This window comes from Heptranchias perlo, chromosome 28, assembly GCF_035084215.1.
Source record: "Heptranchias perlo isolate sHepPer1 chromosome 28, sHepPer1.hap1, whole genome shotgun sequence".
Lineage (NCBI taxonomy): Eukaryota > Metazoa > Chordata > Chondrichthyes > Hexanchiformes > Hexanchidae > Heptranchias > Heptranchias perlo.
In genome coordinates, this window is record NC_090352.1 from 27598050 (window position 1) to 27618274 (window position 20225).

General features: G+C 39.3%; 1 protein-coding gene across 3 annotated transcripts in view; it reads left to right on the forward strand.

Annotated features, from left to right (window-relative positions):
* The window catches only part of git1 (G protein-coupled receptor kinase interacting ArfGAP 1), a 157082-nt gene that overhangs the window by 128915 nt on the left and 7942 nt on the right, over positions 1–20225 (forward strand). For 2 of the 3 annotated variants that reach the window (XM_068008266.1, XM_068008267.1), the window contains exons 15-17: positions 5981–6199; positions 14203–14279; positions 17363–17536. In XM_068008266.1, coding sequence (XP_067864367.1) covers positions 5981–6199; positions 14203–14279; positions 17363–17536 — 470 coding nt within the window. Of the gene's footprint in view, positions 1–5980; positions 6200–8131; positions 8243–14202; positions 14280–17362; positions 17537–20225 lie in introns of all 3 variants that reach the window. The other variant, XM_068008268.1, reaches the window with a different exon arrangement.

The window sequence follows — 20225 nt, forward strand, 5'->3', positions numbered from 1 at the left end:
CAGCCCGCTTGATTGGCACCCCATCCACCACCCTAAACATTCACTTCCTTCACCACCGGCGTACTGTGACTGCAGTGTGTACCATCCACAGGAAGCACTGCAGCAACTCGCCAAGGCTTCTTCGACAGCACCTCCCAAACCCGTGACCTCTACCACCTAGAAGGACAAGAGCAGCAGGCACATGGGAACACACCACCTGCACGTTCCCCTCCAAGTCACACACCATCCCGACTTGGAAATATATCGCCGTTCCTTATCGTCGCTGGGTCAAAATCCTGGAACTCCCTTCCTAACAGCACTGTGGGAGAACAGTCACCACACGGACTGCAGCGGTTCAAGAAGGCGGCTCACCACCACCTTCTCGAGGGCAATTAGGGATGGGCAATAAATGCCGGCCTCACCAGTGACGTCAACATCCCACGAATGAATTTTAAAAGAAAATAATAACTCACTGGGTAATTTTTTTTTCCTCATGTCGCCTCTGGTCCTTTTGAAAATTACCTTAAATCTACATTCCCTGGTTACTGATCTTCTGCCACTGGTAACAGATTAAATAAGGAGAAACTATCAAAACACTTCTTCTCTGCTGTAAGGAGAACAACCCCAGCTTCTCCAGTCTCTCCACGTAACTGAAGTCCCTTATCCCTGGTACCATTCTAGTAAATCTCTTCTGCACCCTCTCTAAGGACTTGACATCCTTCCTAAAGTGTGGTGCCCAGAATTGGACACAATACTCCAGCTAGGGCCTAACAGTGTTTTATAAAGATTTGGCATAACTTCCTTGCTTTTGTACCCTATGCCTATATTTATAAAGCCAAGGATCCCCCCTGCTTTTTTTTTTAAAACAGCCTTCTCAACTTGTCCTGCCATTTTCAAAGATTTGTGTACATATACCCCCAAGTCTCTGTTCCTGCACCCCCTTTAAAATTATACCATTTAGTTTATATTGCCTCTCCACATTCTTTCTACCAAGATGTATCATTTCACACTTCTCTGCGTTAAATTTCATTTGCCATGTGTCTGTGTACGTTTTACCAATCTGTCTATGTTCTTCTTAAGTCTATTACCTTCCTCCTCATTGTTTACTACATTTCCGAGTTTCGTGTTATTTGCAAACTTTGAAATTACCCTGTATACCCAACGCCAGATAATTAATATATATCAAAAAGAGCAGTGGTCCTAATACCGAACCATGGGGAACACCACTGTATACCTCCCGCTAGTCTGAAAAACAAATATCACCACTGCTCTCTGCTTTCTGTCCCTTAGCCAGTTTTGTATCCACACTGCCACTGTCCCTTTAATCCCATGGGCTTCAATTTTGCTAACAAGTCTATTATGTGGTACTTTATCAAATGCCTTTTGAAAGTCCTCATAGACATCAACCGCAGACTACCCTCATCAACCCTCTCTGTTACTTCATCAAGAACTCAGTCAAGTTAGTAATATCATAACTTGCCAGTCATGTTTTTAAGACAATCTCCTGCATGCTGTCCCCAACCAGATATCCATACCCGCTTTGTGTTCTACTTGCACCATCATGTCCACACCCTCCGCCGCCTTCCTGGGGCCCAAAATAAATTTCACAGTATCACAAAGATAACTACAGATGAGGAAGACTCTTTTTCCCATATTAGTTCATTCATCCATCCGGAAGCACCCTACAGTCCCCACATTGCAACGGCTCGTTGTTTCTTAAAGGCATCCAGGGTTTTAGTGTCCACTCTACTGGCAAATCCATTTCAAGTGTTGATCGCTGTGAAAAAGAACCTCCTGACATCAGTCCAAAAATTATCTTTTACTAGTTGAAACCTATAGTCCCCTTCTACACCCACAATTTAATTTAAAGTAGTGTTCTGGATTTGCCTCTTCCATTACATTTACTATCTTGTTTACGTCTATAAGGGCACATCTTAGGCACCTCCTTTCCATGCTGAAAATCCAGACTCTCTCCAGTCTTTCCTCAAGTCAGATCTCTAACACCAGGAATCTGCCTCATAGCTCTTCTCTGCACTGCCTTCAGTTATTGACTGTCCTCCTTGTGTCTTGGCAGCCAGAACTGGACACAGTACTCCAGGTGTGGTCTGACCAGAGTACTGTAGTATGATCATGACTTCCTCTGACTTACATTTAAATTGTTTTGGCAATGCAGTTCAACATTCTAGTGGGTTTGTTGATTGCTGTTCTCCATTGGTTAGACATATTTAGCATCAAGTCTACTAAAACTCATTGATCTCTTTCCACTTCATCTTTAGCTATTTCAATACCATTCATAGAACATGTGTGTTGCTTATTTTTCCATCCTATGTGCAGCACTTGTTTGCATGAAATTTCATCTGCCATTTATCTGTCCTCATATTTATTTTGTTCAACTTACTCTGTCTGAGCTGCTTCCTCCAATTACACTGTCCCTCCCAGTTTGGTATGAAGTTCATGCAAATGAGATCAATTTCAAGGAACTAAGCCACCGGTTCTCTCCCTCAGATTTGAGGCTGTAGCAGCTGTACCTTGTGCTCTCTCTGCCTGGACCGTGTAGCCCACTGTTCCCATAATCCCTCCATCCCAGATACATTCAGCTTCTGAGGCTCAACGTAGGCAATAAATGGGCGCCTGGATGATGGTGGCTCTCAAATCCACACCCTGAGCCTGGTGAGTGGTCATGTTAAAGTTGGCTCGGTGCACTCTGAGCTGGATCTGAAACCACTAGCTGGTGACCAAAAGGCAAAACTGTACTCCAGGCTCTTTGAGCACAAACATAAGCTGCTTGAACTTCATCTCCTGCTGGCGCCTGCAGATCATTCTCTCTCTTGCTCCGTCTCTCTCGTTACATCTCTCTTCCTCTCACTTGACTTTCTCTCCTTTTTCTCTTTCTGTCCTGGTCCTTTACCATGCCCCATTAATACCATGTGTATTGCCATCTGGACATATCAGCTGCTTGCATGCGAGCCTGTTAAATTTAAAGCCAGTGCATGCTGCCAGCCCTTTGGATGTCTTCCTGTTGACATCATTCACTCCATTTTGGTTCTATAACTTTCACACTGTTTGATGTTGACAGGAAGTGCTTGATGTGAAACTGAAGCAGATATTATTTGGCCAGCAAAGTTGAACCTTTTCCAGCTGTGGCAGCCCTCCTCACATTAAGTTATGGAAATTTTAAATTATAAACAATTATAGTCTTGTGCTGTCAGACCAGTTTACAAAATCAAAATTAAAGAAAGTGTTCATCTAATTATTGCCTTTTTATCATAAAACATGAAATTAATGATTTGATAGCTTGTTTTCCTGGGTTTATGTCAGAGTATCAGTAGGAAACCTTAACTGATTTTCTTAATTAAATCCTTTCTATGAACAAGGATCTTTCCAAAATGGATCTATGCAACCTCAATCACTTAAGATTAGAGCTTCACCACATGTTAAGTTAATGGCAAAAAAAAAACTTTGGCTTCAAAACTTTGCCATCAAAGGCGAAAAACAGAATTACTGCAGCCTATTAGTCACTGGAATATTGGCTTTGTACTGTAGTAGTTCTTGGTTTGGTTTGTTTTGTGTTACTGCCAACTTTCCAACCCACATGCAGCATGTCTTAGTCAGTTTGTAGCTGGGCTTCTAGGCTGTAACTAAAATCTAACGAAGACCTGTAACTGAGTTGTAGCAGATGGAAAAATTCTGGAAACTGGTCCCACAGAAGTGTGTGCCTTCTGTTAGAAGGCATAGAAGAACTGACTTCACCAACTGTGAAGGACTCTGTGGCCTTTTTTCCATTTCCATTAGTTGGAGAAAGATGGTGTTAGCGATGAACTTTGAAGTTTTTATTTTGCAATGCCATGGTCCGTTGTCATGGAAGATAAGACAAATTCATTTTGATTATAAAAGTCCATACACCATTATTTTCAAGACATGACCTCAACATTTAAGGAAGTCCATTTTGTGTATGTATTACAGATTAATCAGCCATGCTTTTAATTGATTTTGCTAAACTCATCTGGCTGATATAATTGAAATGTGTTAAAATAATTCCCCCCCCCCCCCCGCCCCCCCAACATTCATGCCAGCAAAGTTACCTTTGCAACACACGCTACATGCTCCTTGTTTACTGTAGAACACAAACCCACTGAGCTTGTGCAGGAGATTATAATTTAAGTCATAGCAAACTGAAGTGCCCAGTGTTTTCTACCAGGGTAACCTGGCCTCGTACACTAAATCTGCTTACTGGCACAAATCTACTAGTAGATAATGGGCAGTTGTCTGTATTTTTGATTCTGAGGTATTGGTTGTTCCCAGCTATCGGACTGGAAGCAACACAACATTGCTGATCACTGAGTTGCCTGCTGGGCTGGATCTTTGAGATGATGTAGCATAGTGCCATACCGCTGCTTTAACTATAATAACATTGCCCTTTAAGGAGTATTTTGACTGCATTGTGGAGAGTTTTTTTTAAGCAAACTGAGTTTGTGTAGCATCTTGATGCAAATATTTGCTGGAGTATTTGCACAGTATCTGCTAACACTACAGAATAACTTTTATTTGGTAGTATTTTTGTTAAGTAGTAACAATGTTCTAATAAATAATGGAACTTAAAACCTTCTGTCAAAGAAATGGGTGACAATGGTCCATGGACTTTCAAATCATTCCTCAAAGTTAATGTTCGCTTTGGAGAATTTGGTCGCACAACCTCTAAGCTTTGGAGTGAAATTAAAATTTGTGGGGGGGGAGGGGCTACGTCACATTAAAGTATTAGTTCTATCTAGTAAATCAACTTAGTAAAGAATATTTAAGCAGGAACACTAATGCTGCTTATGCTAGTAATTTGGGATTTAATTTATCCTGGTTTCAGCACCAAATTGTTTGTTTCTGTTAGGCCATCCAACTCATTTTTGTACAGCATTCCAATTTATGCCACTATAGACTTATTTAATGTCTTACATTTTTTTAATAGTTTCAAGCATCAGCAGAAAATGTGTAATTAACATGCAAATAAATTGACACCATGAACATCTAACCCAGGTGTGAATATTCCTGTGGTTAGCCTTTATAAATAGACTTAATACATTCGCAAGTCAGTAATCAGATTTCAGTTCTAATAATTTAATCCTTTCCGACTGTTTTACTGCACAGCCCTCTCTTTTGGGCATTCTGTTTTTTAGTTAATTCGTTTGTACCAGAAGCTATGATAGAAACAAAATCCATAATAGCTTTTAAAAGGGAAATGGATAAATATTTGAAGAAAAATGCAAAAGGGCGTGGGAAAAGTGCAGAGGACTGGGACTAATTTATAGCGATTTAAGAGTTAGGGGATAAATGGCTGCCTTCTGTTTTTTTTAAAAAAATGATTTCCTGGACACTCTACCTGCTCTACGCCTTCTGTCAAGATCATTTTGGAATCAGTGTTGCAAAGTCGGCAGTGGTGGCCAATTTTATTTTATTTCTTGCCAACAATGACCACCTAGCCTGATAGGCCCAAAGTTGGGAAATTGAGGATGCAAACTTGTGTCCTACCATACTGTAGCACTCTGCACCAGCACTTTTGACACTTTTGCTTTACGTAACGCTGCCCTCACTTTCTTCAGATGGCTTCAGGCACCCTAGCCTATTTGGCTTGTACTGGACAAATAAAAATGGATATGAAATAAGTATTCTGTGGTTTGCATTGTGTACCTGTTGATTGTGACCTTGGAATTAATATCACACTATTAAGATCTAGTTTTAAAAAAAAATTTTACTTGTACAAAACCATTCACTGCCAACAATGGGAATATGGGTACGAAATGTAAAATAATTATTCAGTAACAGAATTTAGTCACATCTCAAGTACTGAATCCTAGTTCTCTACATCTTCTACAGCCTCCTATATTATGTATTGCTGTCAGTAATTTTTTAATAAAGAAAATGTTTAATTTGTGAAATAACAAAATGATGCGTCCTTCACAGATATTAAATTACTATTTTGAGATTTGGCAGTCACTTTTTCATTACATTTCAGATTAACAAACTGCAGACGGAGAATGCACAAATGAAACAGCAGACTCCTAGTCTGCATCCGTCACCAGCTACCAGTGACCGCCAGGACCTTGCCCCCCATGCAAGCGCAAGTAGACGTGACCGGCAAGCCGTTTCCATGTATGAAACCAGATCTGGGCAGAAGTCTTTTGGACAAACTACCGATGACATTGCCACAAGACTTCAGCCTCTGGATTGCAATGTGAGTTAATGCTTTGGGATATGGATTTCTATAAGTGCATCGACCTTTTCTAGTTTGTTGTACTACATAATCAGGAATCTATGATATCTGTTTAGTTTGGGAACAATGTCCTGTAAAACTGTAGTGAAGTAACCCCCTGTCTCTCTAATTCCAGGCTCCAAATTCTAAGGGAGAAAAATATTTTTTAATATTCATTTGTGGTGTTTTTTCTTCTAACCCTAATTGCAGAGTAGAGTTTTGATTATATTCTTGCTAAATAATGAGCTGCTGTTGTATTCAGATATACTGTTAGGCAATTCATGCTCAGAATTCAGTTTTGTGTAAAAGTCCCATTTATATGAAGTGGCCACAGCTAATACACATGCGAGAATTGTAAGTTGTTCCATCAGTCACTTGTGAACAGAGATGTGCCGATGCCAAAGTCTTGTGGCATTGAGCAATCACAAAACAGACATACAGTTGCTGCAAGTAGCTCTGTTCCCAGTCATAGCTTGTGTGCTCAATTTGCAACAAAGAATCCTTCATCTTTTTAGTGATCTTGATCTTCAAACTATAGTGAAAATATATTCCATATAGCTTTGAATTTCTGCAATGTCCTAAGGTACAGTTCTATTTTTGTAATACTTTTGTTTTCATGTTAAAAAGCCACTGCTCCTAAATCAACTTAACTATGGATTTAAATGCCTAGAGCTGGCTAAATGATTTGAGATTAACTGGCGTAATGAAACTATTCTTTTTCAGTTGAATAAGTTATAACTTTTTCAAATTTTAAGATCTTTCAATTGGACAGTCCATAATACTGGGTTAACCCAGAGAGTTGGAGAAGGGTGAAATTATTATGAAAAGTTCTGTCTGAAATCCTTGAATTGGCCCTCTGCTTCCCCTGACCGGCTCGGGAAAGAAAAAATGTTCAAAGCCCAATTCCCATCAGGTTTCATTAATTATCTTATATTAGGAAATCGACATTAAGGTTCTACTCCACTAGATTTCATTCCAGTCAGTAGATGAAGTCCATTGTACAAATAATGAGCGAGATTTTGCTGTCAAAATAATGCGTGCGACTAATAGCGCTCACCGTTATTTGTTTGAACAGCACAGCAACTTCAGGCGAGGAACAGATGCCCGGTTAAATGTCAATATCTAAAAGTTGCTGTTTGAGATGCGCAGCTCTGCTGTTAGCTTTGCGAAAACAGCATTTCACTGACTGTCTCACCATTGGCATGCATTGAATGTCATGCAGTTGCTGTATTTGCGTGGTAGATATGAACTAAATTTGCCACAAGGTTATGTCTTGTCATTTCAAGCGTAATGAATAGATATGAGTCAGTCATTGCTGGGACTGATCCCTTAAGTGAGATGAGGGAATCAAATTTGCACTAAGTGTTGTGACAGAGAACCATGGATACTGTTTTGTTTGAAATAATGTATTTAAGTTGTGAAATTTGCACCTACGGGTTATAGATATGTGCCAACACTTTCAAGTAAACAATTTCTGAAAAATAATTTTCATCTGACAGTTGCTAGTGACCTTGTAGAACAACTGGAAAACTGATCAAGCTTAATTAAGTGAAACATTCCTATGCATTGATCTACAGTATAATTGTTTCGTGGACATAATTTTTGAGAAAACTGTAGTTAGATGGGGGAAATCACATTGGTTCATTACAAGGTTTTATGTAAATGTTGCTTCATTTGTGCTATTTTGTTTCATTAATTCAATATGCACGTTGCATTAACAGAGTTCACAACCTACCAGTAGATCTGACATAAGATGACTGTTTTTATGTGACTTCGTCAGCATGAGACTGTTTAACCAATATTTATCTACTTAATGCAAGTTGTCTATAACAAGTTACATGCATGGTTTATTTTTGAAAGTTCATTAATGTCTATGTGCATGCCTTTGTTTACACTGTCCCTTCCATGTTACAGATTCGCAGGGGTGTCTCCGTGACCTCTGTACCCTTTCCCTTCTCTCCGCTGCACTCCTGTTCACAGGACTGCGGCAGATCCGTGGTTAAGTACCATCTCAGTTGGGCTCAAGTAAGAAGGGGCAGAAAGGATTCCAGCAAGTGTTCTAGGCTCTCGAGTCCGTGCCTTTTGCATGGATTTTGTTCCTTCTATAATCTTTGCTTCTCTTTTCCCTTCAAAGATGGGAGGTTTTTTTTTTGGAATGCCTAGTTGAATATGTCAAAACAACTTTCAAGCAATATTTTTGTTAAATTTTAGAATGAACCATATATGCAAAAGTGAAACGGTACATTGCAATAAGTTTCAGTGCAATGTAGTCAGGCTCATGAATATAACCGTGGTCTGTTCTCATTATACAACAGTTTTAATAATTTACCATAGAAATTTTGGTATAGAAGGAGCACTTTGACTCATTGTGTACTGCTAACTCCCTCACCAAAGGACCTATAGAAATCCACTATTTGCAGACCACCAGTGTGTTATAGAATTTACACAGTCACTAATTTGGCAGAACCATATTGTGTTGTCAGGTTGGCCTGAACACAGTACGTAGTATTATAATCTTGCATTAGATCGACTTCGTAAATGGTACAGTAAAAAATACAAACTTGGTCACTTGAAAAAGGACTCCAGAAACTTTATACTTGCAGTACACCAATGAAGCTGGCCCCAAAAATGCTGTCCTACATCCTCTACTTATATGGTATACAGGGCCAAACATTGAAAAAATAAATAAAAGTATATGGTCCCTTTTCCGAAAGATATTCTTGCCATTTCATGTCAGTTTTGCTACTTCATTTCTTTTCCTAATAATTTAACAAGTCTCTGAAAGAAACCAAAGAAGTTCTGTTTTCCAGTATCTTCAAAATCACTCCTGTCAAATAGCCTCAAATCAATTTTAGGCAGAGAAGCCATTTACTCTGGCAGAGGAATATGGAACAAGGGGGCATAATAAAATTAAAGCTAGGCCATTTAGGAATGAAATCAGGAAGAACTTTTTTTACACAAAAAGGGTTGGGGAAATCCCTGGCCCCTGAAAAATAGCTATGAATGTGGGGTCAGTTGAAATTTTCAAGACTGAGATTAATAGATTTTTGTTAGGTAAGGGTATTGAGATATGGAGTAACGGCAGGTAATGAAGTTGAGGTACAGATCCGCCATGATCTAATAGAATGACAGAATAGGCTTGAGGCGATGAATGGCATATCTGTTCCTATGTATCCCTATGTACTGAGGAGATGGAGGAATTATCTTTTGTCACTAATCTTCATGCTACAATCTTAATTTTTACATAACTTGAAAAAAAATGGAATATAACAAATTGCTACAGTCATTTTTTGAGTAAATCTCATAAGAATGGAAGTTAATTTTTAAAATAAATTTGCTTTTGTTTATTTTGATGTGTCATCTAAAGTGAACTTTTTCTATAACATTCCTCCTCTTCAAAAATCAGAGCACCTGGTACACATGATGTCATCTGAAGGGAAAATGAAGATTGTATACAGCTGAAAAAAGCTGTATAATGAAACACGGTGTGAAAAGAATAGGGTGAATTGAAATGGGTATGCTGTGTGCGTTTGTGAGGCATTCCAAAAGATGAGCCCCTGTTGCTGAGCTGTTACCATCAACACTGCCCATCTAGCTACTGCTTCCCTTTTGCCAGCTTTAATATCTTTACCCTCTTGAATAGTATAATTGCCCTTCTGTGACTATCCATTTGTCAAGCAAGGCCATTTGCCATTCAAGTATTCCACGTCTTCCTTGGTTTCCCCTGACTACTGCTGTTTCTCTATGTATTAACCCTTTGAGTACTGCTTTTCTTCCTCCATCTTTCAGTCGTATCAAGACACAGGTTTTGTAAATTTAAATAAAAGCAGCTAATAAATTGTGTTATATTTTAATAGCAGATATGGAAACTATTAACTGAAGCATTATAAAACTTGAACATCTGTTTTTTTTATAGTCTAATTTATAAAAAGTCTTTGGGGGGGGTGGTGTGGGGAGATCAATGGTAACTTTGCAAAGCAAAATCAGCAGTAGGTCAAACTATTGAGGGAAAATATTCAGAACTTGCCCGTAGAAACTAGGGGCGTCTTTCTATTCAAAAATGTCTTTTCCTGTGAGTGGCCTGCATTTTTTTTTGTTGCCTATGAACACTTTTTTTTGTCATTGCAATTTTGTCTGTCAATTTTTTAACTGATTTAATAGCAGTTATTACAGGTAGTTGTCTTTCCCTCAATTACTTGTGTCCCATTTTAGATTTACAAAAACTGAGTCAAAGTTCCAGTAGATTTTCTCAAAGGAAAGTACAGAAATGTTCTCATAATCCTCAGAGGTATTAACCCTCTGAGAACTTGGTCCTTGCTGAAGTGTTTAAAACCTGTTTATGTTCCAATTAGTTGGGTTTATTGTAAATTCCCACTGAATATTATAAAACCAAATGCACAAGCACCAGAATCTGTGGTGCAGTGAAGACAGTACATTTTTGTAATTATTAATTGTAATAGATAAATGCAACTGTAGTCCTCAAAGGGTTAAATTCTTAGTGTTCAATCCAGATTACTTTTTTCTGAATGAGAATATTGCAATCAAAAGTATCTGATATTGTCCATGTGAAGTAAAAGGAGAATCTTTATAATTAGAAAACTGCATGAAGAGGATATCGCGCATAATGGCAGATGATTCTGAGACCTCACCGTTCAGGATAATCAAAGTTAACCCTTGCTTGCAAGGTTGTCTGTAATCAGGATTTGGTTACCTTTTGATGTTAAAAGTGCCTTGCCCTCTATCCTGTTTCGGATTGTTCAGATTATAGATGAGGGCTAAAAAGGGAATCGGGGCGGGGTCTGGTTCAGATTCTTACTTTTTTTTTCAAGTTTGTACTCTGGTCCATTGCAGTCTTAGCCAACTGTATTCCAAAGGAGCGCAAGTACTAGCTTTTTTGTCAATATTAATGTAATGAATTAATGCGTTCACAAACCTCTAGTTATTGGTTTAATGAAGTCTTTCAATTTACATAAAATAAAAGTAAAATGTTATGTTCTCAACAGTTATGGGGACAAGTTTGCTGTTCTTGCAGGAATCTGACAAAATTGAATTAAAAAGTGAAAGATACTTTTGAAGGGCTATAGGCAAAATTAAGTTGGTAATAAATATTGTTCAAGATTAGTCCTCTTGGAAGCCATCTAAGGAATATTTGACAAACCATTTTAATTTGAAATTTCCCCTTTGTGTGAAGCTGCATTGAGTTCCATATGTGTGTTCTGTGCAATTATAAACTGGTGTGGTCCATTTTCCTAATTCTTGGAAAGGAAATATAGGACCAGTATTGGGGAGATGGTATCTGTCTATTGTATCTTCCATTGATACCATCCAAAGTCAAATTTCAGCAAGATTTGGAGAATTTTTGTAGTTTCCAGTTTTTAAAAAATTTGTGTACCTGTTGCTGATTTGATTTTAGCTATGCAAAAATTGTCCATTTTCAATTGTATTACTTTGAATATTTTCACAAAGCTTGGTTAGCTTGAGAGTTTGGAATTTTGTTTCTTCCTCTCCCTTCCCACCAAATCCATATATGGAGTTTTCCATCTTAGATACACAAACCAATAGTACAGTCACAACACATTAAGACTTGAAAGTGTTATGAGACCAGTCTGGCTTTTCATTATGGAACTGCAGTGGTGAAGACAAAGGACTTGATTTTAAGTATAGATTTTAATACATGATTAGTATGTCAGTTATACAAATGTGAAAAGAATGTTTTTGCTTGAAAATCTGTTGTGTGAAAAACTCAATAATGAGAAAAAAGGAAAATGTTCAAATCTGCACACCTCTCGTTATGCAGCATCAAAAAGATGCCTTTGAAACAGGAAAACTGTGATATATTGGAACCATCTGCCGTAGTGTAGTTATAAAGAAAGCTTAATCTCTTCTGAAGAATGCATGAACTTTTATTACTTTTCTATTACTGCTAACTCTTTGGGTGCAGGGGCAAGGGGGTGTATGGAACTTGAAAAATCTTAATTGTTCTTCAATGTGTATGTCAGAAAGTATCTAATTCTAAAAATTGCGATTCAGAACATTCAAAAGGTTCAACAAGTCTTGTGTTTCAGAACCATCTTTGTCATTTTGCTAACCTGTGAAATTAATGTATATTTCTATGGTATTCTTACTGGGTTAGAGCTGTTACAAATTAAAACAACCATTTGAAAATGCAATTAAGAAAAGATGTTCTGAAGTCATATCCAGTCCAGGTTTCCATAGCAAAATTTGTAAACTCTCCATTCTTGGTCAGGTTCACACCATTGTGTAAAGGATTCCATGAAATGCTAGTAATACAGCTGGCAGATTAGTACTTCACAAATGGCAATAATTCTTTTAATCCCTTATGAAAACACCATATAGAAAATGATCTCTACCTGTTGAAATTAAGAAAGTATATAATTGGCAGGTGGTGAGGGAATCTGCAAAACCCCTGTCAATGATGTTGGTGCCTCTCCTGTCCCAGCCAGTGCACCTACCGGCTTGTGTTCTGGGCTAGATCCAGTGTTCAGCGATGTGTGCCCATTAATTTATGTGGTGGTCCCATTAATGTGTACTGGTGTTACAGTGGGAATCTTGAGATTTCTCTTAAAATTATATTCCTTTGGCTTGGTATAGCAATCTTTTTGAACTGCTAAGATTTTGATTTTAATATTGAACTCATAATCTGCTGATTATGGTTTTTCCTGATAATTCTTTGTAATGGTTTCCATAAGGTTTTACAAATTTTGCTATTCAATATGAACCCGATAGCCAATTCAGAGAAACCGTATGTTTTTGCCGCCTTGTTTTCGCACAGTGCTTGGTTATAATTTTATTAGATGATGAAATTAACTTTGAGAATGTTGATAGTTTAATGAATTCTCCAATTGGGCATTTGAAAATGTTTTTCCAACAAAAAAGTATAAATAGAAAGCGTGATTGATCCTGCTCTTTATCCCATCTTACAATGTGGGGTTCATTTAAATGTAGAATAATCAAGTATTTTGAGTCTTTTTGACCACTGGCTGGTGAAAAGGTTCAAATCTATTGAGCAGGGTGCCATGGTGAAAAATTGGTCTGCCTTTTTTTGTGTTCGTTCTAGCTATTTGATTGTGGCTATTTACAATGGAAACACTATCCTAGTACACCAGTGTTGTATTGAGTTAATACAGTTCTGTGATTGACTCTTGCTCTCCAGCAATCTAGTTTTGTATTAAGGTATGCCGAAAGGGAGGTTGGAGATGGGACAGTAATTAGTGAGGATAGAGGGGTTCAGGGTGGGTATGTTTCTTGAGGTGGTGATGACTGTGTTGAAAGGTGGAAGAACAATGCTTGAGAAGAGGGAACTATCTATAATATTGGCCAAAATAGGAGCCAAGAAAGGAAATTGTGAGATCAGGAGCTTAGTGGGAATGCAGTCGAGGGAACCTCCTATTCCTTTACTCCGAGTAATGGAATGGATGAGATACCTTTTTAGAGTTTGTGCCAAATCAAGTCCTACAAATTCTCCACTTAAAGTAAGGACAGATACAGAATTAGAACGTTTATGGCAATGTCAATTCCAATTCAAAATGTGTGACACAGTAGAACAGAGCCTTTCTTAAATTGCAAATTCTGCTTATTTATTAAAAACACAGTTTTTACAGGAAAGAGTTGGAGACTACCACAATCACAATCCAGCCATCCTGCCCTTTTTAAGTGCCTGGAAAGCTTAAAATTAACCGCTTTTTATCTTGAGCAAACTAAATTATTTGCTTCTAAGCTCTTTGACCAAAACTCAGAATTATAAAACTTGGATGCAGAATTTCAGTCACTGAACAGTTAATTTGATTTGACATAGTTATTCTCAAAGTTGCTTTCATGTTTCTCGTGGGGAATTGAGGTAACCTTTCCCACTAATATGCCTGCAATGTTCTTGTAACAAATTACTAATGAACAATTGCTCTAACAATGTTGCCTATGCATCTACACATCATATTGCTGTGCTCACATTTTGTTTTCACTTACAGGTGTCCAAACTTGACAAGCGTGGCAGTGGAACAGACAGTGACTATGACAATACCCAGACTAATGAGCTGCCACTGGGGTGAGAAAAATTTGACTGGAGATCATGATGCTTTGTTTGTGTTTAGTACCACTCAACATGACACATTTTCTGCATTATGTACATTCTAGAGTTATTCTCTAAATCGGATTTTGATAGTTTGTTTTGCTGTTCCTCCCACATAATGCTGTCTCTGCAAATACTGGTATCGCAGAATTGCGATCATGTATGACTATTCTTGTGTTGATATGGAGATGTGCTAGTCATTTCTATTTTAACAATTATTCCTATATGTCTCGCTCCCTTATGTTCATAACTGTATAACTTTTAAACCATTGAAGAGGAAAGTGTGCGCAATAGATGTTTAATTTAATTCTGCGTAACAGAATATGACTGAAGCAATCGAGAGGGACTCCAGTGTTGCAGTCCTGTACTGATGAAGTAGGGAGCAAGGAGGCTTGTGTGGAGCATAAATGCCAGCATTGACCAGTTCATAGAATGGTTACAGCACAGAAGGAGGCCATTTGGCCCATCGAGCCTGTACCCGGCTCTCTGCAAGAGCAATCCAGCTAGCCCCGCTCTTTCCCCGTAGCCCTGCAAATTTTTCTCCTTCAGGTACCTACCTAATTCCTTTTTGAGAGCCACAATTGACCCTGCTTCCACCACCTGTTCAGGCAGTGCGTTCCAGATCCTAACCACTCGCTTCCTTAAAAATGTTTTTCCTCATGTCGCCTTCGGTTCGTTTGCAAATCGCCTTAAATCTGTGTTCTCTGGTTCGCGACCCTTCCGCCAGTGGGAACAGTTTTTCTTTATTTACTTCGTCTGGACTCTTTGTGATTTTGAACACCTCTATCAAATCTCCTCTCAACCTTCCCTGCTCTAAGAAGAACAATCCCAGCTTTTCCAGTCTATCCTCATAACTGAGGTCCCTCGTCCCTGGAACCATTCTAGTAAATCTTTTTTTGCGCCCTTTTTAAGGCCTTCACATCTTTCCTAAAGTGCGGCGGCCAGAATTGGACATCTGCTCCAATTGTGCCCGAACCAGCTTTTGTACTCTATGCCTCTATTTATAAAGCCCAGGATCCCATATGCTTTCTCAACCGCTTTCTCAACCTATCCTGCCACCTTCAACATATGTACATATGCCCCCAGATCTCTCTGTTCCTGCACCCCGTTTAGAATTGTACCCTTTAGTTCATATTGCCTCCACTCATTCTTCCTACCAAAATGTATCACCTCACACTACTCAGCATTAAATTTCATCTGCCACATATCCGCCCATCCCACCAGCCTGTCTATGTCCTCTTGAAGTCTATCACTATCCTCCTCACTGTTTACTTCACTTCCAAGTTTTGTGTCATCTGTAAATTTTGAAATTGTGCCCTGTGCACTCAAGCCCAAGTCATTAATATATATCAAGAAAAGCAGTGGTCCCAGTACCGACCCCTGGGGAACACCACTGCAAATCTTCCTCCAGTCTGAAAAACAACCGTTCACCACTACCCTCTGTTTCCTATTACTTAGCCAATTTCGTATCCACGTTGCCACTGTCCCTTTTATTCCGTGGGCTTCAATTTTATTGACAAGCCTATTTTGTGGCTCTTTATCAAACGCCTTTTGGAAGTCCACATACACAACATCAACCACATTATCCTCATCAATCCTCTCTGTTACCTCATCAAAAAACTCAAATTAGTCAAACAAGATTTGTCTTTAACAAATCTGTACTGGCTTTCTCTTATTAATCCACACTTGTCCAAGCGACTGTTAATTTTGTCCCGGATTACTGTTTCTAAAAGCAGTTGTTACTTCTTATAGTATCCATTGAGGAAGAAGTAATAGGTTTCTATCAGGTTATCAAAGCCCTTTTATACTGGAAGTTTTAACATTTGATTTTTACATTCTTGAAGTATAGTGAAGCAACTCGTACACCACCTCAATTTTCAGTCTTTAACCTCTCCAGTTTTCTCCCCTCCTTTCCTGAAGATAGTGACTCGTGCAAAAGTATTATTCCATTAATGCCAGAGGGTACCTTTCCACATTAGCCTTTTTTCATGCAAGTCCAGGCAGTGAACACTACCAGGCTGACTGTGGGAAGCATTGTAGTCTAGATGCCCACATGAGCACACTTTCCAGCAGGAGTCACTTGATAGTGATCAGGAACTGGCTGATTTTTTTAGTTGTGTTATTCTCCCTATTACTTCCTCAAAGCATCAGGACACCAAGGATAATTATAGTGCACCCACTGCTTTCTTGGCTGCTGTGATCAGCACCGGCAACACAGGCCAGTGTTTGAACCTGATCTGTATGGCTCATTGCCACATCACTTGATGCATTTATCTACTTAATGGGGAGTCCTAATTTTTAAGATGGTTGCCAAAATGCTGTGCAAATTGTTCAAATGATCCATTCTGCCTAATTTACACAGGGGCAAGGTCTTAAGTTAAGTATTTTATTTATGCAGATAGAGTTGTGCCCTAGAAGTGCAGCTCATGCAGCCCCCAGTTGTGCTGCAGACTTTTGACAGTCTTTAAATTCTTGAAATATCTTTTATATTAATATTTGTATATGTAGACATAATTGTCACCAAACTAGTCTGGCACTCCAGTGTGCAAACCTGAAGTGTCATAAATTACATTACACAGTGACTATGCTGCTTTAGTATTGGAGTACAAGACTTCTTGGTAGACACAATTATAAGAATGAAAAATAATTGATTATTTTCTGGAAATTCTAGCATCGACCAGTTCCTGACTGATGAAGGCAAGTATAAATTTGCCAGTGCAAGATGAATTTCTTCACACCTTTGCAGCTTTCTAAAATTTAAACTGTTTGAGGTATCTAGAAGTCTCTGGTCATTGACACTTGCTCGTGTATGTACTTGCTCACCCAACAGCTTGCAGCCACCACCTATTAAATGCTACAGCCTAGGTCTTTTGGGGTTCAGGTGACTCATTGCCATTCATGACGTGATCTGAACCCTCAATCTGGTTACAGCCTTGTAACACACTCTCAGGCATCTGATTTCTATATGCACGTGGTGATGTGCTGAAAACTCACTGTAGGCACTACTTTGGTTGCTATCCTATATTGTGTTTATGTTAACTCTTCTTTTCCCTTAATAGTATCGCTGATGGGAAGATTGGGAGGGATGATGACCTCCATGTAGAGTATGATGAGCACGAGGGAGAGCTAGATCCAAGCCTTCCCAGTACAGAGGATGTAATCCTTAAAACAGAACAGGTCACCAAAAACATCCAGGAGCTTCTGCGAGCAGCACAGGAGTGTAAGCATGAAAGGTTAGTATGGAAATCAATAAAACTAGCATCAACTGGTGTAAGCTTTAGGTTATGAATAACCCCTATGAGTTACAAATGATTGTCAAAACTGTTTTGTCTGTACTGACTACCAGACAGATAAAGTAATCCAACAACCTCTTGGGCACAATGTTTAATTGTTAAATATTTTTCTGCTATGGCATGTTAAAACATGCTACCACTTGCAGCACTGAGACCACATTGGTCAAAGTCACAAACATCTGTAGCTTTCTGTCTCTCTTCATCCCTTCTCTACCTCCCTGCTATCTTGATCCTTCTATTCTCTCCCAGTATCTCTCCTCTGCAACTACCTCAATGGCACTGGTTTCTCCTAGTTGCGCTCATACCCGACACAAAGCAGGCACACTACTCCCTCCACTGGTTTCTCAGCATATACCGTAACCTCTGACCTCGGACCATCCTTGGTCCCCTCCTTGTTCTCTAATTCAAAGTCAAACTCCTTGTAAAATTGTCAGGAACCATGGAATTAACTTCCACGTGTACTGGTGATATCCAGCTCCATCTCTCTACCTCTTCCACTGATTCAAAGACTGTTGGTACACTCTTCAACTATCCACCATCAAGACCTGATAAGCCAAAATTTATTCTAGTTGCCAAAACTGAGCAATCTTTTTTGGCTGCCTTTAACACCTATATGCCTCTGGCCTTGATCACAACAACCTCCCTGATTGTACCTCCAGCTGGGTCAGGAAACGTAGATCTTCAATATACTACTCAGTCCTAGGATTCCTTCCCCCACATAGAATCATAGAAAGGTTACAGCATGGAAGGAGGCCATTCAGCACATTAGAGTCAGTGCCGACTTTACGCAAGAGCAATCCAGCTAGTCCCACTCCCCCGCCCTATCCCCGTAGCCCTGCAAATTTTTTCCTTTCAAATACTTATCCAGATCCCTTTTTGAAAGCCATGATTGAATCTGCCTCTGCCTCTGCCTCCACCACCTTCTCTGGCAGTGCATTCTAGATCACAACAACTCGCTGTGTTTTTAAAAAAAAATTTCCTCATATCACCTTTGGTTCTTTTGCCAATCGCCTTAAATTTGTGTCCTCTGGTTGTTGACCCTTCCGCAAGTGGAAACAGTTTCTCTCTATCTACGCTGTCTAGACCCTTCATGATTTTGAGTACCTCTATCAAATCTCCTCTCGACCTTCTCTGTTCCAAGGAGAACAACCCCAGCTTCTCCAGTCTATCCATGTAACTAAAGACCCCCGTCCCTGGAATCATTCTAGTAAATCTCTTCTGCACTCTCTCTAAGGCCTTCACATCTTTTCTAAAGTGTGGTGCCCAGAACTGGACACAATACTACAGTTGTGGCCGAACCAGTGTTTTATAAAGGTTCATCATGACTTCCTTGCTTTTGTACTGTGCCTGTATTTATAAAGCCCAGGATCTTGTATGCTTTTTTAACTGCTTTCTCAACCTGCCCTTCAATCTTCAACGATTTGTGTACATATACCCCCAGATCTCTCTGTTCCTGTATACCTTTTAGAATTATGCCCTTTAGTTTATATTGCCTCTCCTCATTCTTCCTACCGAAATGCATTATCTCGCATTTTTCAGCGTTAAATTTCATCTGCCACGTGTCCGCCCATGCCACCAGCCAGTCTATATCCTCTTGAAGTCTATCACTATCCTCCTCACTATACACTATACTTCCAAGTTTTGTGTCATCTGCAAATTTGGAAATTGTGCCCTGTACACCCAAGTCCAAGTCATCAATATATATCAAGAAAAGCAGTGTTCCTAGTACCGACCCCTAGTGAACACCACTGTATACCTCCCTCCAATCCAAAAACACAACCGTTCACCACTACTCTCTGTTTCCTGTTATTTAGCCAATTATGTGTCCATGCTGCTACTGCCCCTTTTTATTCCATGGGCGTCAATCTTGATGACAAGCCTATTATGTGGCACTTTATCAAACGCCTTTTGAAAGTCCATATACACCACATCAACCGCATTGCCCTCATCTACCCTCTCTGTTACCTCATGAAAAAAATTCTATCAAGTTAGTTAAACACTATTTGTCTTTAACAAATCTGTGCTGGTTTACCCTAATCAATCCACACTTGTCCAAGTGACTGCTAATTCTTTCCCAGATTATCATTTCTAAAAGTTTCCCCACCACCGAGGTTAAACTGGCCTGTAGTTGCTGGTTTGATCCTTATACCCTTTTTTAAACAAGGGTGTAACATTCACAATTCTCCAGTCCTCTGGCACCACCCCCGTATCTAAGGATGTTTGGAAGATTATGGCCAGCACCTCTGCAATTTCCACCCTTACTTTCCTCTGCAACCTAGGATGCATCCCATCCGGACCGGGTGACTTATCTACTTAAAGTACAGCTAGCCTTTCTAGTACCACCTCTATCAATTTTTGTTCCATCCAGTATCTCAACTACATCTTGCTTTACTGAGACTCTGGCAGCATCTTCTTCCTTGGTAAAGACAGATGCAAAGTACCTTGGCTATTCCCTCTGCCTCCATGAGTAGATCTCCTTTTTGGTCCCTTATCAGCCCCACCCCTCCTCTTACTACTCGTTTACTGTTTACATGTCTATAAAAGATTTTTGGATTCTCATTTATGTTGGCCACCAGTCTATTCTCGTACTCTCTCTTTGCCCATCTTATTTCCTTTTTCACTTCCCCTC